The following is a 15,422-nucleotide window of genomic DNA, read 5'->3' as shown; positions in this document are numbered from 1 at the left end:
CCCCTTTCTTAGGACCTCCTCTTCCTTCTTTCTCTTGCCCAGCAGGGCTCTGCTCTGGGCACTATCAAGAGCTACCTTTCTGCCCTTTCCACCTTCCTAAGGCTACCTGATCAGCCATCCTTGTTCAAGTCCCCAATTGTAAATAGGTTTTTGAAGGGCATCACACACATGTTCCCTCCTGTTCCATTCGTGATGCCTCAGTGGGACTTGAACCTTGTACTTACCTTTCTGATGTGTGCTCCCTTCGAGCCACTTCATAACTGTCCTCTCCGTCTTCTTACTCTGAAGACTGCTTTCCTGGTTGCCATCACCTCTGCCAGGAGAGTGAGTGAGCTCCAGGCTCTTTCTTCCACACCTCCCTTCCTTTCTGTCCATCCGGACAAGGTTGTGTTGCGGACAAGACCCTCTTTCCTGCCCAAGTTAGTCACAGGCTTCTTTGGCCGTTCCGACCTCCAGGACTTTCTGGTGTGATTATTGGTTCTCAGACCCACTACCGGGGTTGGTATTGCTGGGGTATCTATTCTAAGGTATGGAATCTATCACTAACGTGTCTCTTTCAGATGCACAAGTTACTACTTGTGTAACGATATATCTGTAAGAGACATTAGTTAGTGATAGATTCCTTACCGACCCACCCATCCTCCCCGTTCTGCGAACCGATATCTAGGGTTAAGGTCATGCCCTTTCAGGGCCCTAGTTTCATGGCACCAGTGTTGGTTCTATCATGGCTCTGCGTATCTGGCGCGGAAAAGCTGTGTATCAGAACTGTTGTCAGCGCGCGAGGGCGGCGTCTAAATACTCCGACGTCATATCGGCGCGGACGATGGACGCGGAGCCGCGGATGACGCCTTCCGGCGCGCAGGGGTATTGCTACGCAAAATTTTCCGGATCCAGTCTGACGCCTGGGGATATTCTAAGGTAAGGAATCTATCACTAACTAATGTCTCTTACAGATATATTGTTACACAAGTAGTAACTTGTGCATTTAGGCAATACATCTTACAGGCCTCCAAAACTCCCAAGCAGACCATCTCAGGAGGTATTTAGCAGAAAAACATGAATGGGTCTAGAAAGACAATGTGCTTTTAGATGTGTTTCCGACTAGAGATTTCTACAAGTGACCTACTTACAACACTTCTTACAGCAAAATGCTCAGAGTTTGCTTCAAGAGAGTGGAAACTGGAATCTGTGCAGTGCATTTTTGATAGATTGATAGGGGGATAATTTCTCAGTGGTTTTCAGTCAAGTCCTCTAATACCAGTAGTATTATTAAATATGAATAGCACAAAGCGAAGATGATTCTGATAGCCTTAGAGTGTCCGAGGCTTCCATGCAAACATAATCTGTCCAGGATGCAAGGTCATCTGTACCATCCCAACATGACATTATTGAATTTGACCGCGTGGCTCCTGAGATTGCACAATAGGATACCTATACCTATCAAAAGCTTGCATGGACATCTTGAAAGAAGCTAAAAGACCATCTGCAAAGGCTTCTTCTGCATATAAATGTAAAAGTTTCTCTCTATGGTTCTATCGTTTTAACTACAATCCAGTTTTCTGTCAGGAAGCCATGATTATTCCATATCTTCTCCATGTGCTTAATCAAAGCTGCAACACTCTTCTGTCAAAGTGCATTTTGGAGCTATTATAGCTTGCAGGAAATTTATTCTCTAAAGATCTTTTTTTTTTATAATCCCTGTTATCCAAGGATGTTTAGGAGAGTAAAGAACATATACTGTGATTGGATGGCTGCCTTCTCTATGGGAGCTAACCCGGATCATATCTAAATTGATGGCTCTACCTTTGAGCATGTACTTTTGCAGCATCTTCTATTGAAATAGTCTAATAAAGATTCAGTAGTTGATCAGTCTGCCCTCTAATGTTTTTCGATAAGTTATCTTTCTTCTCTTATTGAGGATTCTAAACTCTGTTACTTGCAACCCTTTGTATGGATTTGAATTGTTTCAGGATACCTGCATGTGGGTCGGAATAATATTCAAGGCTTCAATGACTCCTTTGTTTCAAACTAGGATTGCAAGTAAGTAACTTTCACTTCTAAATTAAATTTGCTTCTTATTGAGCAGGAGAGTTTACTGCATTAGAGGATCGTGGGTTCCAATCTAGGTTTTCATACCTGAATATCAGTGGAATTTGAATTGCTGTACCAAGGGCCCTAACCCTTTTTGAGGGTTTAGAGGCAGTGGCAAGTCAAGTGATTTGGTGATAGGCTGGGAATGTCTCTTTGAAGAGACTTTCCTTTAGGTTTTTCTGAAAAGATAGCAAACATGGTTGGTTTCTCGTATCAGAGCACAGGGAATTCAAAAGCTGAGCTTCTAGCACTCTGGTCACCCTGCCTACGTGAGACTTTCAGTTGAATCTGACCTGTGTAAAAGGGGACACTGCCAGACATGTGGCAAGTTAGCTGGAACTAGTCAATTTATGCTTATTTGCTGGAATCTGTGCTAATCAGTCCATTTGTATTCATTTAAAATTGATGTACATCTGTACCAATACTGCAGACTGCTGAGAGGTAAATGTTTATTGGCTATGTTGGGAGCCCCCAATAAAAAAGGTCTACTTTTTGTCATATGCTCAAATCCAAATTGCTCCTGCCATCACCTTACTGAACCATGTACCAAGGAGTCCATAGTGGACATTTCACCCCTCAAATCTGCGCTTGGTCATTGAATATTGTTTGTTTAAACATTACATATTTTCCTCGCCGTGCATTTATTGTGAAAGAAAATCTCACTAGAGGACATTGTCCTTTTGTTTTATATGCTAGAACATAAGCCAGAGAGTGTTCATGGATTGAGGATAGAAGGGCATAATGACAAAATGTCTGAAAGCCTGTTTGATATCACATTCTTTTCAAATGACATCTGCTTTCAGGAGATTGATGCCCTCTACGTTGTGTCCCAGTTTTTTCTGGAAGAATGGAGAAAATTTGTCAGGTAATTTCCAGTTCTTAATCATTTTTTGCATTTAGTTCTATAATCTGCATGTAACCCTGTTTTTTTCTATTATCATAACTCAACATTTAAAACCTACTGTAGCCCACAATGTGTTTTTTTCATCATGCAAGTCTCATTAAAACTCATAGGCACCAAATATACCTGTCCAAGTGTTTTTTTCTTTAAATTTAGTTAACCTGGCTATATGGCTGGGCATTTTTTAAGCAGTCTTTAAATAATCTTAAAATGTAAAGTACTTCTGTGCTGCTTTTTACTTTTTTTTAACTCTTTATCTAGGGCAGAAGATAAAATAAAAGAACAAATATGCAGCAAGCCTAAAAGTAGAAGAGAGCTCTGCCGCTTTTAAGTCAGTCAGGCCACTTCAGTGTCTTATTATGTAGTTTAGAGACAGTTGCCCTTGTCTTTGTTGAGAAAGTAGACACAAAGTACGATCACATGGTCTGTGTACTTAGTCAGAAAGTTCAATTTAGGAGACTGAAGGACAGGGATGGAAATGGGATTTAAAGCCAAACTGAATATTCTTTGGGAAACTTCAGGTCTTCTTCCTGGAAATCAGGGTGCCAAAGCTACCAGTGAGATACTCCATCAACCCCATGTGTCCCTCAAAGAATAGGTACGAACACCACAATGCTCATCTTTGGATGCCAATGTAAATGCTGTTTGTTTGATGGTACTGATTTATTCAATTGCTATATATCTATTGGTATTTAATTTTAATGTCAAGAAAAAAGACAACAGGATTTTCCTTCACATCGAAGCACTAGACCTCCAGGGTCACAACTTGGAAATGTGTTCCATGTTGAGGTTTCCATGAAAGGTAACAGAAGCTTCAGATTAAAAAAAGAATGTTCTTGGGATACCCAAAAAGTTATATCGAACATTGGATAGAAGAGGGGTGTACATTTCAGAAGGTCACATGTCATTTTGTTCAAAGTCTTTTCCCTGCTGATAGCCTCACTACTTTTTCAGCATGATGGTCAGGGCAGCTGCTATTCTCGACATATTCACACAAACTCTGAAGCCTGAAACGTCTGTAATGTTGTACAATCTGCAAACCGGAGATCCCCTTCCATTTCTTGTTTCACGGGTTTCCTGGTCTACTGCAACCCTGTTTGCAGACAGTTCTAGTTTAACTTCTGCTAAACATCACAAGCAGGAAATAAAGTGTTGGGACCTGAAGTCAGATCTCCTTTTTTCTGGATCCCTGATTGTGCTATGCTCCTCCATACACAGTTTTGCTGTATGTGTGCCACAGAATCAAAGAAGTGTGACTTTTCTGCTACAGAGAGAGAGTGGTTAGTGTTGGAGCACTTTCAGGAAGATAAGACCGGTCTCTGTGAAAGAGGATCTACCATATAACCTCCTTGCTGCCTAGGGCTCAGAAAGAGGAACTTCTGGTGATTTGGAGACAAAATGGAACTTAAGATCCTGGGCAATAATCCTTCCTCTCTTATAAGTTTGAGCTGGCCGATCTGTTTACGTTCCCCAAAAACAGTCAAAAGGAGCATAGGAATCTGTCTGGATAAAGCCTTGAGTTTTGATTCCCAAGCAGTAAAGCTAGCTAGATTCCCAAGCAGTAAAGCTAGCACCTACCTGCTATGGCATTCTAAAGATTCTTTGAAAACTTCTCCATTTACTCCCTCCAACTCTGAAGAGGTTAGTACTCCTGGTTCTCATTACTCTCGCCTGGACCTAGGTTTGTTTGGGAACCCCTAAAGAGACAATAAGGAAACTACAGGTAGTACACAATTCCGCTGCCCAGATAGTGTATAACATCCCCATACATAAATCTGCCCTACAAGCTCTAAGCACCTGCAGTGGCAGAGAAGATCAAATGTAAATCCCTCTGTATTGCCCGTAGGGCACTCTTTGACAAACAGGCCTTCAATCTCTCGATCCCTGATCTCTTCCTATTCTCATGGGAGAACTTTGTGATCCTCCAACACACATTTGGGCAAAGTACCTACCATTGGAAGGGCAAAATACGGAGGGAAGTCTTTTTGCTATAATGTGGCCACACTCTGGAGCATCCTTCCCCACTCCATGCAGTTAGCCAAAAAGGAACTTCCCTTCCGTAAACTATTAAAGACCTGGTAATTCCAGAACAGCTCCCTCTAGATCCCTCTGGCTAGTTTGCATTGAGGAATCCACGTTGGGGTGAGTAGATATGCGCTGTATAATGCTTCATAGAATAGAATTGTGAAAGAAGGTTGTGTTTTTTCCAACTATATTATTAGCTTTGTTAAAAGGGGCAGCTTTCCTGCTTTTTAACTCACAATTACTAATGGATAAATTCCTTTTAACTGAAAGAACTCAACAATTTCACCTTGGCTCATTTTCATAATCAGTTAAGCCTTTGCTTTTGGGGAGTCGTTAGGAGCAGCACCTTCTTTTTTGTCTCTGTTTTACCATTGCAATCTTTCTTAAAAATGTCAACATTGCTAACTACCTGTATGCAGATGATACCCAGCTTATTGTCACTCTCAATGGTGATCCCCTCAACCCTAACTCAGGTCTTCCAGCCAATAATTTTCTGAGACTAAACCCAATGAAGACTGTAATGCCACTCTCTATCAAGCATCATCTCTACAAGACTTCTTCTTGAACTTCCGAACTGAGCAGCTGCCCTTCTTCTGTTTCCTTAGTCAGATCTTGCCTAATCATAGATGCTGACTTGCACTTGGAAAAACAAGTCACAGGTGTAGCTAAATTCTGGTCTTTCCATTTCAGAAGGATGTTTCTTTCCCTATAATTTATTCGTAGAAAAAAAATTTGCCTAGCTTAGTAACTGTAAGTTTCTATTCTATTAAGGACACGGAGGCGAGGATTATGCTTTTCATTCTTCGCTTTATTTACCATAAAAAAAATACTTCAGCAGCCTTAGAAAAACAACATAAGGGTTTTATCCCATCATAGATGGAAACATTTCTTTGAACAAACAAAAAGGAACAAGTCCTCTATCAGACTAAAACTCCCATGAGTCCACAGGGTATAACCCAACATTAGTCGCTTCATAGTCTCCAAAGTGCATAGAAAGACCCTTCACTGTAATTGTCCTTCCCCTTTCTTCGCGCGAGTACGCCTCAGAATCATTGATCTTGCTTGGAACCATAATTTCCTGAAACAAAAACATCATGTAAGATTCTCTAGGAAAAATCATGTAAAAGCACAAGTTGTGGCTCGCCCGGAGGGTGGAGTTCTAAGATCATATCCTTGTTACCTGTAGCAGTTTGGGCAGATCCAAAAAAGCTAGATACGAGATCGTTCTTGAGGCGGACTTTGTCCGACGTCCTATCGTAAAGGTAACTCCATCAGGAGAGAAAACCCTCGCTAAAATGTCTAGCGCGCGCACATCCAAGACCCTGCGGCAAGAGACTAGACACAATTGCACGGCCTACTTGACTGAAAGTTCCTTCAAGGAAAGATATTTATTAGGTTGCCAGGAAAGAAAGAGATTCAGGACTAGATTAACGTCCCATAGGACCGAGTAACACGGCTCCGGAGGCAAAGAAAGCCAAATGCCCCTCAAGAGGTGACCAACAAAGGGATGTTCTCGTACCGGAGCACCATCGATCGGGCAATGAGCCACTGAAATTGCAGAACGCACCCCGTTAATGGATCGGTACGCCAGACTGTCCATTGCCAATTCTACCAAGAAGTCCAGGATGGGAACGACGCCTTCGACCACGGGATCCAAATCCCGTCGGAGACACCAGCACAACCATTTTGGTCAGGCGGACCGATAGCGTATTGAGGTACTGCTAGCCCAGGCTTTTGATAAAAGGACCTCAGCCGGCCTGAAAGCTGCCATGCCATGAGGTGGAGAGAACCCTCAGGTAATGCTGCTCCCCGTCCGGAAGGAGGTGAGGAAACAGTGGGAGTAGGATTGGAAAATCCTAAGAAAGTTCCAGAAGAACCGGAAACCAGACTTGGTACCTCCAAATTGGTGTCACCACCACAACCTCCGCCTTATGACGGTGTATTTGCGCCGCTGTCCGTACAATCATGGAGAACGGAGGGAACGCTTAATTCCGACCCTGACCCCTCTTGGAGAAAGGCATCCGTTGCCTCTGCAAGTGGGTCCGGTCTCCAACTTGAAAATTTAGGGAGCTGATGATCCAGATGGGATGCAAACATGTCCACGGAGAAGGGACTCCAAAAGTTGTCCAGCCACTGGAAGACTCGAACATCCAGGTCCACTGGCTAGAGTCCCGCAAGAGCCTGGAATGCCAGTCCGCTACCTGATTGGCCTTGCCCAGCAGATACTCCGCTGTCACGGATATGTGATGATCCAGACAGATGGATGAGGAGTGCAGACCCTCCACCCGGGCGATCTGACGGAGTGAGGTGTGGGACTTGGAGATGGTATGCCGTAGCAGGTGACGAATCATGGCCATCTTCCGAGTGGATTGAGTTCACAACAAACCCCAGGAAGACTATACTCTGAACCGGTAGGAGGACTGACTTGTCCCCGTTGATGTCGAATCCCAACCCTTGCAAGAGGGAAACAGTCGGCTGCAACTGAAGAGCCAACTTCTTGGGGCATTGCGCCATGAGGAGGATGTCGTCCAGGAAGACGATCATCCGAATGCCCTGGCTCCAAAGAAACTCCACCGCTGGGTGGAGCACCTTTGTTAAGCGCCAAGGGGCCGAAGAAAGCCCGAACGGAAGGGCGATAAACTCGTACATCTGGTGCTTCCATTGAATTTGCATAATCTCTGGTGTGGCGGATGTATCGGGACACCAGATAAGCATCTTTGAGGTCCAACCGTGCCATCCAATCGCCCGGGAGAAGGACATCTCGGAGGAGGTGGATTCCCTCCATTTTCAACCACCTGTTGAATTCTTTCAGGTTGATGAACGGACGCTGCCCCCCATCGGTTTTGTCCACTTAGAAGATATTGCTTAGGAAACCTTTGGGATGCAGAGCTGAGTGACAAATGGCCCCTTTGCGGAGCAGTTCGGAAATTTCCTCGTCAACCAGCTGTGCATCGGCCATGGAAAAATCGATAGGACGTGGAAGGCCTGCTTGGCGGGGGGAGTCGTAGAATTCGATGTGAAACCCCCTGATTGTTTGTAGAACCAAAGCATCTTTTATGATGGCTGCCTATGCCTCCTGGAATGCCGCTAGTCGACCCCCAATACGGACCTGAGAAGCCGAAATGAGACTTACCGTTGGCAGCAGGTCCACCTTCGTTATTCTTGTAGCCACCATAGCCTTGGAATCGCTGTCCCGTGCCTGGGTTATGCTGTCCGCCACAGCCGGTCGTGTGGCCCCTGCCACGACCGGCCCCATTGGAAAAACGGGACTGGAAGACCCTCTTGATATTGGACTGGGCCTTGTCCAGAGAAGTAAAGGTGGCCACGAATTTTCCCAATTCCTTGACAAAGGGGTCTCCGAAGAGACCCCTTGTGCCCCTGCCTCGGAAGAGGCCAAATTGCCCAGTTTCGGGTTCAACTTTATTAAAAGGGAGCGCCGCTGCTCCATTGAAAGGGCGCAGTTAACGGTACCTAAAAAGATAATCGCCCACTCGGCCCAATTCGAAAGAACATCGGGGGAAATGGTGGAGCCAGTCACCTTCGCCTCCTCCGCCATATCCAAAATGTTTGTCAGTGGCTCTACCGCGTCCAAAAGCTTATCCTGGCAGGAGCGCCATGAGCGGTCAATACCCTTCCGGGATCTTTCATATATTTGGCCAAGAAGATAGCCATCTTGGAGTCAACCTCCGGTGTAAAGGCCACCTTCCCTTCCTAAGTAGGCCGCGGACACTCTGCTCTCAGGCAACCTCTGGCCTCCTTCTCTAAGGGTCTGCGGAGGCAACCCGCCACAAACTTGGCCACCTTGTCCCCAGGTGTCCAGGCCGCCGACCGCAGATGAACAATCTCATCTGGGTCAAGCATGCCGGTAGAGTCCTGTTGTAACGCAGAGGCAGAACTGTGCGGGCGCCAAGACCGCGATGACCCCTCCTCATCATCTGTATCCACTGGCGAACCCCCATCATGAGACGAGGAGTCCGGGACAACGGAACAAGAAGGTGTTGGGCCGGGAGAGGTGCAGGCGAGGGGCGCCTGCTTTCGCGAGGAAAGGGCTCCGAAGGTGGTCAAAAGCGTCCTTGTCCACCCACTGCATCTCCTCTGGGCCGTCCTCCGAGTGGCTTCTTTTAGGTAGTGGGGGGACCCTCCCCCTGAGGTAAATTAGTAACGGGCCACGGGGACTCTACGTGTGCGTATGCCAACTTGGCGCATTCAACTATAATGGGATTAAATAAACGCTCCTCCATAGGCCCAACTACTTCATTCACACAACGGTAGATGGACTCATCAACAGCCTCAAAAAACTGATCATCATACGGGAGATACTGGAGTTCTTCCTCCTCGTAAAAACTCTCTTGGCTCAGTGTGCCCTAGAATAGGAATGCGGGCCCCTGGATATAAGCAATTCTAAATATCAGGAGGTACCGCTTCAAACGGTAAAATGGCTGGGAGCACCCAGACTTTATTATGGGCAGACTGAAAGACTGCATTATCTTTAGTGCGGAACGACAACGCAATAGAGGCTGCACGTGCCTCGAGCGCGCTGGCCCTCAGACTTACTGACGTGGCCCAACCGCCACCCAGCGCGCGATAATAGTTCAGTGTGAGCCTAATGTGTGTTATCTGCCCACATCCGATTTCCGCAGATGTGCCGCAATACAGACCCCAGCGGGGTGTAAAGAATTGATTGATGTGGGCAAATACGGACGTTCAGGTGTGGCGGCAGTGGGACAAGGCTCACAGGACCAAAGCTCTAGCCGCGTGTCTCCTCATCTGAGTAGACGCACCGTGGGATCATTGAGTCGTCCGAGCTCCCCCTAGCGGATCAAATAGGAAACCGCATCACCATATAATAAAATCTTTATGTTGCTTTTCTAAGGCTGCTGAAAATTTTTTATGGTAAATAAAGCGAAGAAAGAAAAGCATAATCAGAGCCTCCGGTCCTGACATAGAATTGTAGTATCAAATGCCTTTGTTCTATCAGGTATTAATTGCAACAATTCTGCATAGCTAGGCCTCCCAAAAAAAAAGAAGTGGATATCTCTCACCTTCAAAAGGTTCAAAACTCATTAGGTGACGTTTAAAGCCTTGGTCCTTGTGCACAAGTCCTTGAACGGGACGGGGCCATCATATCTCAGAGAGAATCAGTTCCTATGTCCCCGCCCGTACTCTTCGCTCCTCTTCGGCTCATATGTCAAGGGTCCCTCGAATAAACTGTCTCCGTATTGGGGGGGGGGAGATCCTTTGCATATCTTGTTCCCCTGGCCTGGAATAGGCTCCCTCCCTACTTGAGGTTGATAGACAGTCTAGAACTGTTCAAGAAGAAACTCAAAATCACCTCTTTAGGTTCCAGGAACCCGCCTGCCCCCTCCCTACTTCCTCTGCCATTGCCGGGACACTCCTTGGAGTAGCCGCGCGCTTTATAAATGGGTATAACATAACATAACATTAGTCAGCCCTGTAGGAAGCTGGCTATATGAGTTGCACTGGGTAGAGTCCAGGTATCCCTTACTAGCGTACATGGGCTTGCTTTACCAATCCCATGGTGCTCTGTTTGTGGTCGTTTGATCGAGCAGCCTTGGGGTTATCAGAGAGGAGTGTTAGGCTTTTGTTGCACACATGCAGTCAATAAATGAGGGACACAGTCTATAAGGACATCCAACACCAATTTATAAAAATAACACTTATTTTTATATCAATTTAGACGCCAAGATATTTTAAATCAGGTAAGTTCTTTTCAAGTTGGGAGTGGAGCTTGCCTGGCCGCAAGATGGCTGCGTTTTAGGATAGGTCTGTGAGCCATTATTCCATCCGACTCGATCCTGCTCTCCTATTTCGTCCCTCTGCTACTGCCTATGCCTGAGGAAAGAGTTGGCAGCCGTGGGATAAAAAAAAATACAGAACGAGACTGCGAGGCGGCGGGGACCCGCCCGGACCGAGTGCTGCGGCCTACATCTTGCCTGGCGAGCGGAGCGTGCGGCCTACCTTGAGGTCTTCGCTATCGCTGCGGGGCCCGTCTCCGTCCCTGCCGTTCCTGTGGAGTTATTGGGCCCGCTCCTCGTCTGGGCAGACGATCCGCGATGCCGCCACAGCCACTGGAGTGCCATTCGACTCCTCGCCTGCAGACTCCCGACTCCCGGTCCTGGCCATTGAAGTGAGGAGTGGTGTGGGTGTGCCCAGAGTGCCGTCTGACTCGTGCCTGCAGCGGTGAGTGGTGGGGGGCGGCCCACACATCCCTCGGGTGCCCCTGCTTTACACTTTATCATCCATGACCCCTCTCGCTCCCGGCATTGAAGTCAGCGCCACTATTAACTGGGGAGACGAGTGCTGCTTTGAATCACGGGTGCCTTTGTTTTTCTATCTGCACTACCTGCGGGGATGACTGCTGTTGTTGTCCCTCTCACTCCACAAACTTCCTTCAGTAATCACTAAGGGCACTGTGGTGGGGCTGCCTGGTGGACGCAGACTCTTGGGCACAATTGTGGCACATCGCAGGGGCACTGGGACAGACCCCCTGTCCTGAGGTTGCGGTGAGTGGAGCGCCCAATAACTGCAGCCCTTGCCAGACAGTAGTTATGGCCTATTCTTAACACGTGTCTCCGGTGCGACTCTGTGTGGCATTTCCCTATTGTCTGGAGTGTTCGGTGCTGCGCAGCTTTCCTTGTCCCTGCCGCCGTGTTACGCTATGGCCCCCAGAGACACCGGCAGGACAAACATTTCCAGTATTGGGGTCTGGTGGCTGGTCGAGCCCCCTCAGCTTTCTATGTTGGGGTCGGCCGCTGGGTCAGTTCTTCTTCGCCTCTCTGGTCTCCGGCACTACGCAATAGGTGGTGCATGCTAGCGTGATCTGCAGGCATAGGAGGCCTCACGGGGTACCCATCTGCTGCCTCTATGCTGACGATGCTACGAACTGCATCCCTTGCCCTTGAGTACTTAGCGGCTGGCTGGGAAGCTGCTGCTGTTCAGGGAATCCTCATAGTAACTACTATCGGGTGGTGGTGCATCGAGGTGGAGCACGAGACTTACTCACGCAGTTGGTAGAGCCCTGTCCCTTCCGGCAGTTGCCTCTGCTAGGTGGTCTGTGTGGGGCTCTAGTCACTAACATTGATGGTGTGGCTCCCTAGCAACCTCACCTTTATTCCTGTGGCGAATATGGGCCGCACAGAGAAATCGCAATCCAAGTTGCAATTTGAGCCACGTAAAACCCACAGACTACATGACTCGGGGGGGGGGGGGGGGGGGAATGCATCTGAGTCTGGATCAGAGATGGGTGACACTGCCGCCAACACTGATCTAAAACAGATCCTCATGGCCATGCAGCTCAGCCTAACGAAAATTGATGGGACGATAGACGCCCTCTCCTTCAGGATGGACAGGATGTTGGAGAGGCTGGACAAACAAGCTGCAAGATTGGACACTGTTGAAAAGAGGGTGTTGGGCGTGGAGGACACGCTGAACTCTACTTTGAACTCCACCACAAAGCTTGAAAAGCTACTCTACTCAGTCCAGTCTAAAGCAGAGGACTTGGAAGCACGTTCAAGGAGGAACAATATGCTCATAGTGGGCATTACTGAATCTTCCAACATCCCAGATATGGAACTCTTTGTGGAACAATTGCTGGTTACACTCCTGAGCAAAGACACTTTTTCGAACATGTTCATCATTAAGCGCCCCTAGGTCTCTTGCACCCAGACCGGTCCCGGGGGCCGCTCCTTGCCCTATTATCGCCCGGGTGCTCAACTATAGAGACAGGGATGCAGCATTAAAGCAGAAAGCCAGAGATCTACAATCCTTGAGATACGAGGGAACACAGATGTTCATTTACCCGGATTTCACACAAGCTGTCCAGGATGCGCAACGTCAATTTGTCCCTGTTAAACGGAGAAATTCCAGACACAGCAGATAGTGAAGTCAAGCACTTACGCAAGTACGCCACAGCTCGTGTGTATGTGGAGAGCGAATGCCCCGGCGCCTTGTTAGCTAATTTGTCCTGAGCTCTGACGGGCTGACTGTCGCCTTTCATAAAGCATTCCAAGACCTTCTAATCCCTCACCTAGTAACCCTATTTGAAGAGATGACGCAGAGTAAGTTAATGCCCCCTTCAGTGTATGAGGCAATGATCGTTGCCCTCCTCAAACCTGGCAAAACCCCCAGCGATTGCTGGGTCATACAGACCTTTGTCCCTGTTAAACATAGACACAAAACTATTCGCTAAGATACTAGCCTATCGCATCTATCCACTGCTTCCGGGCCTATTGGGGTTCAAACAGGATGAATTTGTTCCGTGCGCAACCTAACGTCTAACCGTTGTAGAATTTTCGCCGCGATTCAGCATATCAACCCTAAAATTAACGTCTCTGCGGTGTTGGATGCCAAAAAGGCCTTTGATTCTGTTGATTGGCCTTTTATGGAAATGGTACTTCGGCGGGTGGGTGTGGGCAAAGTCTTTCTCACTATCTCTATATAAATTCCCCACTTACAGCTCTGAGATACTTCTTATGAGTATAATCTGAGCTGTATATAAGTTGCTTTAATAAATATTATAAAAATGAATAAAATACTGACATAGCATTTCTGTGAGACTATCTTCATGGTTGCCTCTATCTTTTAGAGACTTTCAGCTGCTTACTTTAGAATATTCCCCAGGCGTCAGACTGGAACCGGATATTTTCGAGCAGTACCCCTGGGCACTGATAGGTGGCGTAATTCGGCCCTGCGGCATCCATGCCAGAAATGATGTGTGCGGTGCCTTTCTAGGTCCCCAACCCAGTGCCCTGAAGTCACGTTTTTCCTTTTTCCACCAGATAGCGCTGATCCGTGAAGAGCTACCCATAGTCGTTTTTTGACTATATTTTTCTTTTTTGTCAAACTTTTTATGACAGGATGTCCCCCACAGAAACCGGGTTTCAAACCATGTGGTGCCTGTCACAGGCAGATGTCTGTGACAGACCCACACTTGGTTTGTCCGTGGTTTTTGGAGAGGAACCACAACTTCAAAATCTGCAAGGACAGCAGCACCATTCCCCAGAAGGCGCTGAGGGAGTATTGCCTGAAGCTCCTCACCTCCTGACGCCGATAGTCTCTCCCCCTACTGTGGCTCCTGAGGAGGGTTCCTCATTCACTATGGTGGTGCATAGGGCGGCTGAGGTCTAGAAGTTTCCTTCAGACGAATGTCATGACAGAAGTTCTACAACCAGGAGTCTTCCCATCTGAACCCTTTCTCCGTATTAATGAAGCCCTTCTCGATGTCCTACTCGGGTCCTGATCTAAGCCCTGGACAAGGGCTCCTCTGCATCAAACAGTTGCCTGCCGCCATCACACCGCTCCTGGCAACCCCAGTTTCCCTACATAGTTCCTCACCCCGGAAAGCTTGGTGGTCGTAACCTCAACCTAAGGGTCTACCCTGGCGCATGCCCTACCATTTCACCGGATAGGGAATCCAAGAGGATGAACCCCTTGGGGAAACTGAGGTTCTCTTCTGCCAGCCTTGCACAGCGGTCGGTGAACACCATGTGCTCTTGAGCTGATACTCCCATACGATCTGGAGATTTGGTTGTGCTAGTGCTGCTTGTGGTCTCGGAGGGGGCCCGGGCAGTATTCTCCCAAGCTTTTGCTGATGGGGGAGACGTAGCACTGTTCATCATACCATGTGGACTGGACACGAATGTCTTGCTAGGTAGAGCGATTTGATCATCGGTGGCCTTTCTGCGTCATGCCTGGCCGAGAACTACTGGCTTTTTAGGGGATCTCCAAGCCTCGCTAATGGACATGCCCTTTGATGGCTATCATCTTTATGGAGAGAAGGCAGAGTCTCGCTGGAGTGCTTTAAGGATAGTAGAGCTATGGCCAGGTCATTGGACCTCTGCATGGCCCCTTGCCAGCTCCAGTCAGCTCTCTGCCCCTTCTGTGGACAGGAAAGGGGTTTCCAACTGCGTCCATACAATCCCTGCCACAAAGCTAACCAGCCTTTTCGTGGCCAAGGACGCAAGTCCCATAGATCACTTGGAACAGGTAGTTGGAGCTCAGGCCAGTCCACCCCCACCCTCCAACTTTTGGCAGTTACAGCCCCCAAACCCTTTTAGTTTGTCCTCTTACCATCATGGACATCCAGTGGGGGGCAGGATACTCTATTACCTGCACCACTGGAGGTCTGGAACATCAGACCGTTGGCTTTACAGATCTAAAAGCACTACTCCACCGCCTTTGTAACCACCCCTCCACCTATACCACCCACTTAGGACTGGTTAACGGAGGCCCACGTCTCCTTGCTGTCAGGAAGTGTTAGCTCTCTTGGCCAAGGGAACCATTCATTAAGAGTACCAGCATTAGAAGTAGGTTGTGGTTGCTATGTCTGCTACTTTGTGGTGCCCAAAAAGGACAGAGCCCTTCATCCTATCCTAGACCTGCGTTT

At 47.6% G+C, this 15,422-nt stretch overlaps 1 protein-coding gene across 2 annotated transcripts in view; it reads left to right on the top strand.

Annotated features, from left to right (window-relative positions):
* Positions 1–15,422, top strand: part of USP48 (ubiquitin specific peptidase 48) — a 725,601-nt gene that overhangs the window by 483,042 nt on the left and 227,137 nt on the right. For both annotated transcript variants that reach the window (XM_078642611.1, XM_078642612.1), the window contains exon 18: positions 2,895–2,956. In XM_078642611.1, coding sequence (XP_078498737.1) covers positions 2,895–2,956 — 62 coding nt within the window. The remainder of the gene's footprint in view (positions 1–2,894; positions 2,957–15,422) is intronic.

Source organism: Lissotriton helveticus, chromosome 5_1 (assembly GCF_964261635.1).
Source record: "Lissotriton helveticus chromosome 5_1, aLisHel1.1, whole genome shotgun sequence".
Lineage (NCBI taxonomy): Eukaryota > Metazoa > Chordata > Amphibia > Caudata > Salamandridae > Lissotriton > Lissotriton helveticus.
This window is presented reverse-complemented; position numbering and strand designations above follow the sequence as displayed.